Here is a 14522-nt window from a genome sequence, read left to right as displayed (position 1 = left end):
GGAAGCTTCTTGAGCCCTGACTGTAGTTACAGCACCAAGCACTGCTCAGGGAAACTGGCTCTGAGCTCGGGGAATCAGGGCAGGAGCTGGGAATGTATATCTGGGGCTACAGAGTCAATGCAGGAGTCAGGGGACGATATTTGGGCTGGGGGAACTCAGTGACAGAGTTAGGGGTTTAGGGGCACGTTCCTGGCAGGCAGAAGGATCTAGTCTGACCCCCAACACCATATCAGGTTTGGCATTACTGGGCCCAAATTTGGAGCTGCAGGTAGCCTGGCTGCCAAGCAGCAGGAAGTAGATCCCTGGGCTGCACAATCACTGCTTGGGGAGTCCCCACCACCCCCAAAATAAGGGGAAAGAAAACCATCTGGCTCTGGCAGCGGGTAGCCTGGCAGCACTAGGAGGAGGGAACTGGGGAGCACTTCAGGGGGAAGCCACAGTCTCAGCCTGCCCCACCCCTCTGGTCCCTCTTCCCATCCCTCAATCCCCAGCCGCCAGCCACGCCATGCCACGCCACGCCACATACCTTCACCTCACCCTGCAGTGCTCCCATGCTCCATCCTGACTGGGAGGGCTTTGGCCAGCTCCCCCAGCTCCAGGAAGGCATCTGCTCTCAGCAGCCCCCCATGACCTAATCTGCGCCACCCACACACACATCCCAGCTGACCTCCCAGGAGACCTCACGACTGCCTCTCCCACTGAACAGGGCATGGGGCAACACAGAGAAGCCTCACTGGCATCTCTCAGATCACAACACGGTGCCAGGCATAGACAGATCAGTGACAGGATCCTGGGACAGGAGGTACATCAATCACTAAGGGGGGCTTCCCGAGGACACAGCACCAAAAGTGAAAGCCTCTCACTGACCTCCGACTATCAGGGTCCGCATGGCGGGGCGTGGTGGAAGGGCAAGTCCTTCTCTGCAGAGGCCTGAGTGCTCAAGCCATGGAGCCCCAGAGAAGATTTGCAGCTATAGAATTACTCGCTGTTTGCAGAATACTGCCATTAGCTAGCTGCAAGTTGCCTGAAGTTATCTGCAAGTCCTGCCAGGCTGCAGTTAGCTGCAGGGCTGCAAAGCTGCAGAGGCCAAGGCTGTGAGGTCTGGGTGCTGCAAGGCTCACAAGGGTTCGTGAGGCCCAGCTGCTGGGTGGGGCCTTGTGCCTACCAGGGACACCAAATTGTAGCCACAGCCCAGGTGGTGAAAGAGGGAGAGAGAGGAGAGGCAGAAACCAAGTGTTCTTTTGATTCCTGCACAGAGCCTGAAGTCGAGAGAGGAAAGAGAGGAAAGAGAGAAAAGAGAGAAAAGAGAGGAGAGAGAGAGGAGAGAGAGGAGAGAGAGGAGAGAGAGAGAGAGAGAGAGAGAGAGAGAGAGAGAGAGAGAGAGAGAGAGAACGAGCGAGCAATTCATTGGCCAGAGGAGGCAGGGGAGACCTGTAGGCCTGGGTTTGAAAGAGATAGAGGAATAGAAAGCAGGCAGTATCTCACCAATGCTTTATCTCAGGCCCCCCATGGACTGGCCAGCACTACTCTGGTCACTATCCTGGCTCCTCCCATCTAACTGTTCAAGTTTTTCTTTTCTTTTTCTTTCTTTTTTTTTTTTTTTTTTGGTTTTTGGATCACACCCGGCAGGCTCAGGGGAACCATATGAGATGCCGGGATTCAAACCACTGTCTGTCTGCATGCAAAGCAAACACCCTACCTCCATGCTATCTCTCCAGCCCCCACATTTTTCTTTTTATAGCCGAATGACAGGGGGTGTGACAAAAGGGAGTGTCCAGGAGTGAGTCCAGGTCCAACTGTCATTACAATGGGGTAATCCAAGGGGCATGTCCAAGTCCAACTGTTGTTACATCAACACCCAGCAGGGCCCATGTGGGGTGCAGATACCCCAGAACCATCTCGTGGGGCGAATGTGTGGAGACAAGGAAGCTTCACTCTGGACAGAGCTCAGCAAACAACAGTGCCGTAGGAGATCTTTCTGCTGGGTGGGACTTGTGGCCAGGACATGTGTGTAGCACTGCTCAAGTGCCCGATCAAACACACACGCACACGCATACAAAGTGCCAATACACACCAGACCCATATACACATATGCCCAATTGTACTTGTGCAAATGCATAAGTGTGTGTCACTGGTGTGGGCACACAACCACATGCACGCATATAGAAAAGCACACACATGGAGGCAATGACACATGTAAGTACACACACATGCAAGCATGCCTGCACATGGGAGCAGGCACATGCAGTTACACGAACATACAGGTATGTGCCCTGTGCAGACATGGGCAAACACAGGTACAAACAAGCATGCACATACAGACGCACACTGAGAGGCATAAAGGATGCCTCTGTGGTGAACAGAAGGGCTGAGAGCAGGGCTAGGGGCCAGGCAGACTGTGGAGCTCCCTAGAACTCTCCTTCAAGCCTGAGGACACAGGTTGCCTGTCACCCTGCCAGCTGCTTCCCAGTGTCATCTGCTTCCCGGGGTTGCCCACTTCCCAAGTGTCAATCACATCCGTGTGTCACCCACTTCCTGGGTGTCAGTTATATACAAGTGTTACCCACTTCCTCGGTGTCAGTCACATCCAGGTGTTACCCATTTCCCAGGTATGTTACATCTAGGTGTCACCCACTTCCAGTATCTCCCACTTCCTGAAGTTACTCTCTTCCCAGGTGTCAGTTACAAGGCAGCATTTGCTTCCCGTGTCACCCAATTTCTGGTGTCGCCTGCTTCCTGGGTATCACCACTCCCGGTGTCATTGACTTCCGGGCATCAGCTGCTTCCTAGTGTCACCCACTCCAGGCTTCACCACTTCCGGGCATCACCTGCTTCTAGGAGTCACCCACTTCCGGGCATCACCCACTTCCTGTGTCAGCCATTTCCCAGCGCCACCTACTCCCGGATGTCCACTTCTTCCTACTGGCACAATCTAGCCCAAAAAAGTTTCCTCTTTTCTGAATTCTTGGGAGGAATTTCTCCCCTGTCCAGTGAATCCCTGTCCAGAAACCACAGGGGCCCCACCTGTGGGTCCCTTTCCTCTCTCTCAGACAGCCGAAAACACCGATCCGAGTGGACCCTATATACTCCGAGCACATGGCAGGTGGGTGGAAGCTGCATGCATGTGGCCTCACACTGGGTGGGGGGGGGGGGCAAAGGTGCACTGAGGCTGCAACTCATCTCAAGGTGATGGGGCACAGGGGGACCCCTGTCGCTAAGTCCAGAGGTGGACAGCCCGGTGCATGCGGCAAAGCAGCCCTTCCCGGGGAGATCCTCGCTCTCCACCCAGGTGTTGGGGCTCGAAGACAGCCCGTCGGAAGCCACCAAGGCCAGGCAGCAGCTGGGCCGCGTGCGGCAGGCTCCAGGGTGTATAGGGGGCCATAAATCGCGTTCGACGCAGACAATGCTGGCTGATAGGCATGCAGACTGCACACCTAGTTCAGATACTCCCCTGAGTTTGGTTGTAATTAAGGGGGTTAGAAAGGTAAAAAAAATATATAAACCCAATTAATCATTTAAATATTTAAAGTCAGATTTCCTCCCGGCTCCGGGATTAGTATATTTCATAACGCCAGCGAGCAGACAGCCCGGGTTTTTACTGGGGTTCATTTTAGAGCGTGTTTAAACTAGTCAGATTGAGTGATGCTTCTAGCAACTAATCGCATGTCAAATAAAAGATATTTTATGTAATAAATTACCGCTACAAGTAATTCAAATGTCATTTATCAGTTTTATTATCAGTCAGGCAAAGTCTTGTTTCTCTATATTAATCAAAATCAAACTTTTTTTTCCCTTTTTTTTTTTTCAGGAGCAGTTTTGACACCTCTTGGCAAAAGTACAGAAGTGAGAGGGGAGAGTCAGCCCCAGCGTAACGGTGCGTGTGAGGAGAAGAGCTGACGGTGACGAGAAACTGCAGGTATTAAAATTCCCTCTGCCATGGTTTTCTTTTCTTTTCTTTTTTTTTCCCCTGAATGTTCCAGAGCAGCAAGAGCCAGGCGCAGGGAAGGGACGAGAGTTGGGGGGTGTCGGTGGTTAATACTCCTGCCTCCATCCCTCCAGCTGGAATATTATTCTCCAGGCCAAATCCCAAGACACATCTCCTTTCCCCACCCCATTCATCAGAGAGCCTGGCCGCTTAACCCTTTTGGCCCCTGAGATGGGACGCTGAGCCGGCCAGTCCCCAGGCAGAACAATCTGTCCTCAGTGAAAGAAGTTTCCAAGGTGCTTAGAGACCAGCCCTCCCATGGATCAACAGCGGGAACCATAAAGACTAGCAGCTCAGAGGCTCCTGCCACCCCACCTGCCACTGCCTGACCAGCTCTACAGCGCCCACTGCGCGGTGGGATCCTGCCATTACAAAAGGGAGGGGGTGGGTAGACACGTGACATCTGGTTATAGAACAAGGCAGCAGGCAGGTTCAGTGGCCTGAAATGAGATCTCGGCTCAGGGCGGCTGGAGCGAGGAGAGAAGAGAGTCTCACTCACTGAGGGTGAACCTGGGTCCCACCTCCAGACTACCATGTGGGGTCACTCCTAGCCACACTCTGCCTGCGCTCAGGCCCACATACTCATGGTTTCTGCCACGACAAGGGTGAGAGAGAGATTTTCGGAGTGATGTGTGGGAGGGGTGTCCCAGCCCCACACAGAAGCAGAGATGTCCAACAGATCTCAGGGTTACTCGAGGTGGGCCTCCTCAACTCAGCACCCCCAGATGGATCTAAGCTAGCGGGGACATAAGGAGGTGAGAGGGATGGGTTGGGGTGAAATGGTGAAGGGGAAACATCACAGAAGCTGTTGATTTATTTATTTTATTTTTTGGTACTTTGGTTTAGGGGGCCACACCTGCTGGTGCTCAGAGGTTGCTCCTGGCTCTGAGCTCAGGGATCATTCCTGGCAGTGCTGGGGGACTCCATAGGATGCTGGGATCGACCACTGGTCGAGCGTGTGCAAGGCAAAAGCCCTCCCCGCTGTGCTATTGCTCCGGCCTCGAAGCTGTTGTTTTAAATTGCACCTTTTAGAATCTGCTATGGAACACTCTTCTAAATCATGTTTGGGGAAGGGGAAAAAAAATAGGACTTTCGAGATAGACAATTAAAATGAAGACAATTAGAGAAAAGGCACTTTGAGAGCAAGATCTAGGGCTGGGTTCCGTTCAAGAAGCAATGCACGCTGTTTTACCCTGCAGCTTCTGAGCTGATTTCAAGCTTGTGAGACTTTTCTGAAGTAATTTAGAAAAAGGGGCCTGGGGCCGCAGAGATAGCACAGAAGGGGAGGGCTGTTGCCTTGCGCAGCCGACCCAGGTTCGATCCCGGGCATCCCAAATGGTCCCCCGAGCCTACCAGGAATGATTCCTGAGCACAGAAGCCAGGAGTAACCCCTGAGCATGGCCAGGTATGGCCCAAATACAAAAACAAAAAACAGAAGGGACCTTCCTGGATAGAATTTGGAGGTGCACAGTTACTGCGAGGTTTAAAGACCATTATTCCTAACAGAACATCTGATTATAAACTCATTGTGGGTCATGGTCTCATGTAATAATAAAAAGCAACATTCAAAGGGGACCTTTAATACTTTTTTCTGAACCTCTCAGGAGTTTCCATTTTAAAACATATGTAGTATAACCAGGACAAGGAAAAAGGGGGAGAAAAGAGAGGGGTCACCTGGCTTGCTTACTGTTTGTTTTTCAAAAATAGGATGAGATGGGGCCAGAGCAATAGACAGTATAATGGGTAAGGCACTTGCTTGCCTTGTGTGTGGCTGACCTGGGTTCTATCGTAAGCATCCTTCGACCAGGAGTGATCCCTAAGCGCAGAACAAGGAATAAGCCCTGAGCACCGCCAGGTATATCTCCAAACCAAAAATAAATAAATAAATAAATAAATAAATAAATAATGAATGAATGAATGAATGAAATGAATAAAATAGGATTTGGATATAGCAGGAAAGGAACTTGCCTTACAAGCTGTCAATCTGGGTTCCTGGGTTCGATCCCCAGCACCACACACAGTAACCCCCCCCCCCACCGCCGCCAAGTCCCACCAGGAGTGAGATCCCTGAACGCAAAGCCAGAAGTTAGCCCTAAGCACCACCAGGTGTGGCCCAAACCATCTCTTTTCCCCCAGAAAATCAAAATACATAAAATATATACCATATATATAGGATCAGGGCTGCAGTGCTAGTAGTACTGTGGTAGGGCATTTGCCTTACATGTGGCTGACCCGGGTCCTATCTCTGGCATCCCATAGGATTCGTAAGTACCACCTGGAGTAACTTCTGCCTGGTGTGACCCAAAAGAAATAAACCAAAAAGGATCAGGGAGGCCAACTTATTTCCAGGGAGCAAATACAAACAGATGGGTTTATGAATTCTCTAGTGCAATAGTCCAAAATCTTGCCTACAGACCCAGTTTTTAGCAACACAAGACACTCATTTCTGCTAGTCCTTGATCCCTTTCCACTTCAGCCTTTGTCACAGACTTAGAAGAAGTTGGATGAGGCGAGGCCTTGGAGCGGGGCCCAGTTTTGTTCCAGGAAGTCCCACCCCCACCCCCAAGACTGCTTTGGCTCTGGGATCCTCCGGACTGTCAGGCAGGCGAGTGAAGAGTGAATCCGGGCTAGGTGAGGGTAGGACTTACTATGAGGCTGAGCAAAGAGGTGCGGATGCCGGACAGGAACCACCTGCGTGGCCGCAGAGCCTTCCTCGGCGGCCGTGCCCGACTGCTGGAAAGCCAGGTCCACCTCTTCATCCGTCAGCCCTGGGGGGGAGAAGAGGTCACAAGTTAGGGGAGCAGCTTTCATCCTTGCCCACGCGGCAAGGCCAAGCACTCCCTGGCCAAAGGGTGTCGGAGCGGAGCGGGGGGCCTCTCCTGGCAGCTGCCTCCCCGAATTTCAGATTCTCTGGAACCTCTCTCGGCTGCAATTTAACCTTAAGCGACAGAATATTAGCCTCAACACGGCTTCCAAATGTGGCTCATTCAATTTCCTTAATTTATCCTTGAGTTTATGGCTGCTTTTGAAGTCGCTCCGTACTGCAATTCTCCATTCTTCCCCCCGAAAACAGATACCATCAACTGCAAATGTGGCTCATTTTAATCTGTAATGGTGTTAAAAAAAAAAAGAAAAGAGGGGAAAAAACTAACAATAATGCATGAAAACAGACAGGGAAACAAAAAACTAATTATTGGGTGAGCCGACTAATTAGTCTAGATCGTTTCCGAAGACGGGAATAATTTGCTTTATTTTATGACAAATGCAGAAATAAAAAGAAAAAATCAGGACCGACTGTGATTAGTGAGGAAGGGGGATAAGGAATTGTAAAGAAGAAAATAAAAAACCCAACTACGAGGAAACATCACAATGAGGCCCCGCGCAAACTTTGCAATGGGGATGGCTCCAGCCGAACGGCGACAGGCGCCCGTAGCTTGTGGCACTTCTGGCTTCAACCAACACCCTCAACTGCACTCGCCCTGTGTGTGTGTGGGGGGGGGGGGGCATGAGTGAGGAAATCGCAGGGCGCCATCGGCCGAGACTCCGACATGTGGAGGGGATTTGCCCGTGGAGGAATGAAAGGCGAGTGAAAAGCCACGAACCACGTGTCCAGCCAGCCCACAGCTGGAATCTTTTCCACGGGGTGGGTGAGGGCAGGCTGGAGACGCCAAGTGGATGCAAAGAGGGGGTGCCCAACTTGGCTCAGTGAGGCTCCAGCTCAGGCACTAACTCTGAGGTGACCCTAGAGTGACGGGCCAGAGTGTGTGTGTGTGTGTGAGAGAGAGAGAGAGAGAGAGAGAGAGAGAGAGAGAGAGAGAGAGAGAGAGAGAGAGAGAGAGAGAGAGAGAGAGAGAGAGAAAGAGAGAGAGAGTCCAGCCAGAGTGAAAGAGAGAGGAGTGTGTGTGTGTGTGTGTGTGTGTGTGTGTGTGTGTGTGTGTGTGTCCAGCACTAACTCTGTGAGTGACCCTAGAGTGATGGGCCAGAGTGAGTGAGAGAGAGAGAGAGAGAGAGAGAGAGAGAGAGAGAGAGAGAGAGAGAGAGAGAGAGAGAGAGAGAGAGAGAGAGTGTGTGTGTGTGTGTGTGTGTGTAGTGAGTCTGGGAGCCCCCCTTGCCGAGGCCATCAGGGCCAGCCCACACGTTCCAGGAATCCAGGTATCCCCCACCCCCTCCCCACAATCCACAGGCCCAGAACGACACAGCGCTTTCCAACTCACGCTGCGCGCTTGGCCACATCTGGCCGGCCGCTCTCCATTAGAAACCCACAGTGCGGCCTCCTGGGCCCTGGGGGAGACGGAAGTACAAGGAGGTTCTGAGGATCAGCATCTTGCAGAGCCCCAGGGCTAATTGACGTAGCGCATTAATGCTCCCGGCCCGAGCAAGCGGGTTGGCACGTGGCTGGCCACGGGAGGTGCCCTCTTAACTTTCCATGCCCTCTAAGACCCCGAATGTGTGTGGGGTCCGGGGCGTGCATTATGCTGACACTTGAAAAGAATGCTGACGTTCTTTTCCCTCACCTGATGGTCTCAGCCTGGACCCATCAAACTGATTCTGTTCTTACTTCTGCACTCTGTGGAGTTTTGCAAGGCCACAGCTCTCTTGTTCTCTCATCTCCATCTCCCTCTCTCTGTGCTTATACTGATGCCCCGGAGACTCCATCCTTCTCCCTCCCTCACCTGATGAATCTCTCTCTGTCTCTCTCTCTCTGTCTCTCTCTGTCTCTCTCTCCATCCTTCTCCCTCACCTGATGAATCTCTCTCTGTCTCTCTCTCTTCATCCTTCTCCCTCACCTGATGAATCTCTCTCTGTCTCTCTCTCTTCATCCTTCTCCCTCACCTGATGAATCTCTCTCTGTCTCTGTCTCTGTCTCTGTCTCTGTCTCTCTCTCTCTCTCTCTCTCTCACACACACACACACACACACACACACACACACACACACACACACACACAATTGTCGTGGGGCTGGCCCTGAGCTGACCAGTGCTCCCCAAGATACCAAGAAAAGAGTCTCAGGTGCCCCTGGCAGTTCAGTGTGAGGGGTACACAGCTTTCTTTCCCCACCAAGCACTAAGAGAAGGAGAGCAGACAAACCCGGCAGGTGCAGGGGGAGAATGTAAGTCCCCGGGGTGCCATCCCAGGGGCAAGGTAACTGTCACTGCACCCCAAAGTCCTGCAGGAAAGCCGCAGTCAGAGCGGCCAGCACAGAAGCCGCCTGGTCACCGGACGCTGCGGGACAGTGGCAGGGACGCTTCACTGCCTCGTCAGCCGCCGGCTGCAAATGAAGATAATTTTCCCAAAAGGAGCATTTAGTGGCATTCTCATTTTCCCTTTCGGCTCTTTCAAATAGAAACAAGTACACTAATGCCTAACGCTGGGGAAATATACAGTAAGTTACAGGCTGGGCTGCGGGCCTGAGCGGGGGGCTGTTAAAGGGACAGGCTGTCTGGCCTGGCGCTCTGCCCTCCGGCCCTGAGCTGGGGCGAAGCTGATTTTCCTAATAAAACATGTGCCTGCAGACCTGCCGCTGAGCCCAGGACTTCCGAGCTGGCCTGGCCAGGCCCTTATCATACTCTGGTTCTCTAAATTTACACTGGCTAGAATTCTGATCTCCCTGGTTCTCCGCAGAGGCTGGGCTTTGATTTAGTAACATGAAATGAATCATTTTTCCTTCTTGAAAAAAAAGTAAACTTTTTTTTTTTTTTGGTTTTTGGGCCACATCTGGTGTTGCTCAGGGGTTACTCCTGGCTGTCTGCTCAGAAATAGCTCCTGGCTGGCACGGGGGACCATATGGGACACCGGGATTCGAACCAACCACCTTTGGTCCTGGATCGGCTGCTTGCAAATCAAACGCCGCTGTGCTATCTCTCCGGCCCCCTCCAAAAAAAGTAAACATTTTAATGATCTCCCTGAAACAGGGTTTTAGAGACCAGTATCTCTACCACCATCCAGGCTGAACAGAGAGAGGGAGGTGTGTGTATGTCTGTGTGTGTGTTGTGTGTGTGTTGTGGATGACCCCCAACCCACATTAGGGTGTGTGTGTGTGTGTGTGTGTGGTCACCCTGGCCCAGCCTGTGGATGACCCCCAACCCAGATTAGTACAGAGGCACAGAGTTTAGAACAGAAAACACGAGGTAGATTCCACACTAGCCTCCGGTCAGTCTGCGGGAAAGGTACAGGCAGGAACCAAAGTACCTTCTTCCATCCATAGCTAAAAGCCAAGGCCTGTGGACTGGGGGGGGCTAATCACTGCTGGAATGGGGAATCGTTCAAATCCCTCAACAGGCCCGTGACAAGGCCGGTGTCTGGGAGACAGGAGATTTCACGTCTGTAATGAGACAACTGTTGGCGTTTCATGCGCGGAGCCTATGGTGGAGGGGGTTTCTCAGAACACAAGGGGCCTATCTGGTCCTGGGGTCCTGGGGCAGAAGCCGGGGACAGGGGGTGTGTTGCAATGCAGGACCTGCTACAGAACCCCAGATGTTCATGCATCCTGGTGACTAAGCCCCAGAGAACACTGGCCAACACCTTGCAGACTCCAAAAGGTTAAAAGGAATAAACTGGCAAACGAAGAGCCGACGGTAGGTGAATTATATTTGGCTCCCAACGCTGAGGCAGTATTAGCAAAAGGCATCTCGGCAATGTTTACCATCACCCTGACTAATGCAGACCTCTTTTTTTCTGTTGTTTTGTTTTAAATAATCTCATGCAAATTAGACACACACACTTCCTTCCAGTTGATTGCTATCTGGGAGGAATAATCTAGCGACAGGGCCTGAGCGAAGGCTGGTCGGTGCAGGGAGGAAAAATCAGGGTCACCCGTCCACCGGGGACCGGCTGCCACCCCGCGGCAGCACCTCACCTGGGCGGCCGCCATTGGAAGAAGGTTGCAGTGCCCAAGCAAGCTGAGAATTCTCTTGGTGGTGTGGGTGGCCCGTGGGCGATTTCATGAATGCCCCCTCTGCCAGGTGCTTGTCCCCAACCCTCCTCACTGGGCAGAGATGAAGACCACCAGAATGTTCTCCTGAGGGACCACAAGGCACCGGCCAGGAAAGGAGGACAGGATGAGGGGATGGTTGGCAGAAAGCCAACTGGGAAAGCTCTTTCCCAGTCCACTCTGCCCCTCTCAATTCTTGGGACCCCAATACCCCCCACCTCAGTGGCTCATGTTAAAAGGGGCCACGGGCACCCTGGGGCAGGAACTGGACCCAGCTTCTTAGCTGACACTTTCCCTGCAGAGCAGGGGTTGAGGGGAGGAGCTAGGCCACTCCGAGGAGTCCCACTCAGCGGCCGTCGGGGCTCCAAGCCTGCTTGTCAACATGTGTTGCCTCCTTCTAAGGTTTCTGTGAAAACACAAATAAAACCACACTGGTCGGCTCTGTGAGCAACTGGATGGAAGCACCTTCCTCTGGGAAGGGCAAATATGGTGATGGGGGTAGAGAGGCTTCTCAGAACAAGTGCCCACAAGGCACCCCCCTGGCCCCTCTCATTCAGCAGCTGGGTGCAAAGTGATCTGGAAACAAGCAAAGTCCGTTGGGATGCACGTATGTCTGCATGGCCGCCTGCCCCTCCAGCCCTGCCAGGGCTTTATCCACTATAGCAGAGTCTGGTAAGATCGCAGGTGGTGGTTTGAGGGGGGGGGGGTGTTTGTCTCTGGGCTTCCTCTGCCGCCATTTTGGCCAGTTCATCTGAGATGCAAGGCCAAAGTGGAGTCTGACCTCAGGGGTATTTGCACCACCTATCCCAGATACACACTCTGGAACGGGCAAGAGAGAGACAGAGACAAAGAGACATGAGAGACAGAGACAAAGACAAAGAGAGAGACAGAGAGAAGACAGAACAGCTAGCTAGAAGGGGCTCCCCAAATTAAAAGAAAAATGGTCACCTCTCCCAGAAAAGAGGAGGCGAGGAAAAAAGGCCAAAAAAGAAAAAAGAAAAGAAAAGAAAACACCCAGAAAAGAAAAAGGAAAAGAAAAAAAGTCCTTCGTTTGGATTTGATGAACATTTTGTGGGAACTATGGTGTGCAAGGAAGACTCGGAGAGCTTCTAAAAGTCGTTGGGTGACCTGCAGACCCCTATTTCCCGGTGCCTTGTATAAAATTGAATTTTTTAAACATAAATTACACGTAATGACGACACTGTAAAAACTAACAGTAATGGAAAGCTGTGCTGTATTTCATTAGCCTGTATTATTCCGTGCCACCTGATCCAGCCGGGCCTTGTTTATGAGTTAGTGTGTTAACAGATGCCGGTGGAAGCATTTGCTTCGACCTTGCTCTTCTCATTGGGGCATGAAATTACGACGGCAGCACCTTGATATTACAGCCATAAATACACTAAACTGCAAATTTAAGCCAACGGCTCCTATTGTCTCTGAACATAAAGCTGATCGGTATTTATTTAAAAGGAGAACAAAAAAAATATTATAGATTACCTTGTTTATGGGGTCTTCCCCCACCCACTTTCTTATCCCCCTTGCCCCCAGTCCCCCAACCTGTCCAATTCACTTGGTTAAAATATTAAGCAAATGAACCCGATAGCTGCTGCTCCACAGAGCAAACTATTCCGAAGCGATGAGGGTCTGTGGAAACTAGTTTGCAAACTGCTCGAGCCCCGAGCGGGAGGATTTTCTGCAAAAACTGAGCTCTGGGGGGACAAGTCTTGATGTCCTGGTGGTCGCATATGAGTGTCAAAATCCAGATCTGCTGCATATCACCCAGAAAAAAAAATTTAAGTGCTCTTATGGGGGGGGGGGGAGAAAAAGTTGACCAGGACCCTACCACAGAATGTCATCTCAGTCTCCTTCGAGGTAGAAATGCGCCTTCGAAAAGCTGCCAAACACTGCCTGCTGCCCCCTAAAGAGAGAGAGAGAGATTTCCCAGCCAGAATATAATTCTCCTCTGGGTGCTAGGAGCGGGACCTCTCATTAAAACTTGCACAGGGCCCCTCCGTCTCCCAGCGAACCATAAAGACAATATATCCTTTAAATATATTAAATGTAAGAGAAAGAAAAAAAATAATAATAATAAACACAAAGACAAAAAGGACACTGGTGATCACCCAGCCACATCTCGGGGGATAAATCACAAAGCAAAAAAAAAAAAAAAAGCCCACTGTGAAATGCACTTTCCGGGCGGGCTCAGGGCTCAGGCACCTAAGTCCTGTTCCTTGAGAGAGAGACACCGGGGAAGGGGACAGAGCAAGAGAGAGAGTGAGTGAGAGAGAGAGAGAGAGGTCACGGCCCTCTCAAAGCCAAGAGCAAAGTCAGGAGGGTCCCCAGGGGTAGCAGCAGTGGCCTGGGAGCTGGTGAGCTGAGAACTGACTCCCAGAGGGGAAGAAAGACCCCAGTGAACATTGGTCTCACAAGTGCCAGACTGGGAGGCCATGGGTATTGGTGCCTGCTGACCCGGGTTGCAAACTTTGCGTCTCTTTCCCTGTCCATCCTGTTCTCTTTCGAGGCGAGGCAGACGCGGGCCCCTGTAGGGGAGCCTTTAAATTATTTCAGCCACACCAGCCACCGTGCTCAGCTCCTTCCGCTCAAGGAGGAAACTTCCCTATAAAATTTATTGAGTTTCTCTGGGGAGTAGTAGAACCGGTGAACAAGACAGAAGTGAGTGGCGGCCCCTCCCTGGCGGCACAAATTGAGATCTCGCCTGGGGAAGACGGGGAGGCAGCTTCCAGCCAGCCACCCGGGGGGTTGGGGGCCCTCTATTTTTAGATCTCTTGTCAAGTGCTGTTTTCTCCCTCTCCGCCCCCTCCCTGACACCGCCAGCCCACCCTGTGCCTTTTTTAATCCCTCTCTGCTAAATTAAAAACAAAAACAACGAGGAGAGCATCCATTCCGGAGGATTAGTTCTGCGACCGATCTGTGGTGTCAGCCGATCACAGGCAGTGAGTGAGTGAGCGAGCAAGTGAACGGAGTTCAGCCCTGGGGCCCTGAGCACAGGCGGCAAAGTCGGCCCTGGAGCAGCTGGAATGAAGGAGATGAGCTGCGCAAAATGAGTGGGACCTGCCATACCAGAGGCCAGGTAAGCCAGGCAGAACCCTGGGTTTGGGAATGGGGGCCGGGATTGGTGTATATGAGGGGGACACTGCTTTTTAGTCTGAGCCAGACAGGCAGCATCTGGACTTCTCTACAGATCACATACACATCAGGTGTGGCTCTGGGATGGTCCAAAAGGGTTCAGCTATGGCAATCATCCCCCACTCTTTACTGTGTTCCTGGAGATTCTGAAAGCAAAGGTACAACTTGGTTTAAACTTGGCTTAAAGGAGTAAAGGACTGGGGAGGAGTGAAGTAAAAGCACAGTGGTAGGGCATTTGCCTTGATGGGATGGACACAGGTTCAATTCCTGGCATCCCATATAGTCCCCCGAGCCTGTCAGGAGCAATTTCTGAGTGCAGACTCAGAAATAAACCTTTGAACCTCACGGGGTGTGGTCCCCCCACCAAAAAAAAAACCCCACAAAAACAAAAAGTAGGGGCCAGTGCGATAGCACAGCAGTAGGGCTTTGCCTTGTACGCAGCCAATCCAGGACAGATG

At 51.8% G+C, this 14522-nt stretch overlaps 2 protein-coding genes across 9 annotated transcripts in view; one reads left to right on the top strand and one right to left on the bottom strand.

The window, feature by feature from the left end:
- Positions 1-14522, top strand: part of CLSTN1 (calsyntenin 1) — an 833174-nt gene that overhangs the window by 138749 nt on the left and 679903 nt on the right. The window lies entirely within an intron of this gene.
- The window catches only part of PEX14 (peroxisomal biogenesis factor 14), a 122917-nt gene that overhangs the window by 12136 nt on the left and 96259 nt on the right, over positions 1-14522 (bottom strand). The window contains exon 4 of the mRNA XM_049775364.1: positions 6634-6753. Coding sequence (XP_049631321.1) covers positions 6634-6753 — 120 coding nt within the window. The remainder of the gene's footprint in view (positions 1-6633; positions 6754-14522) is intronic.

Source organism: Suncus etruscus, chromosome 6, assembly GCF_024139225.1.
Source record: "Suncus etruscus isolate mSunEtr1 chromosome 6, mSunEtr1.pri.cur, whole genome shotgun sequence".
Classification (NCBI taxonomy): Eukaryota; Metazoa; Chordata; class Mammalia; order Eulipotyphla; family Soricidae; genus Suncus; species Suncus etruscus.
Note: the sequence above shows the minus strand (reverse complement) of the source record. Positions and strands in the feature narration are given on the sequence as shown.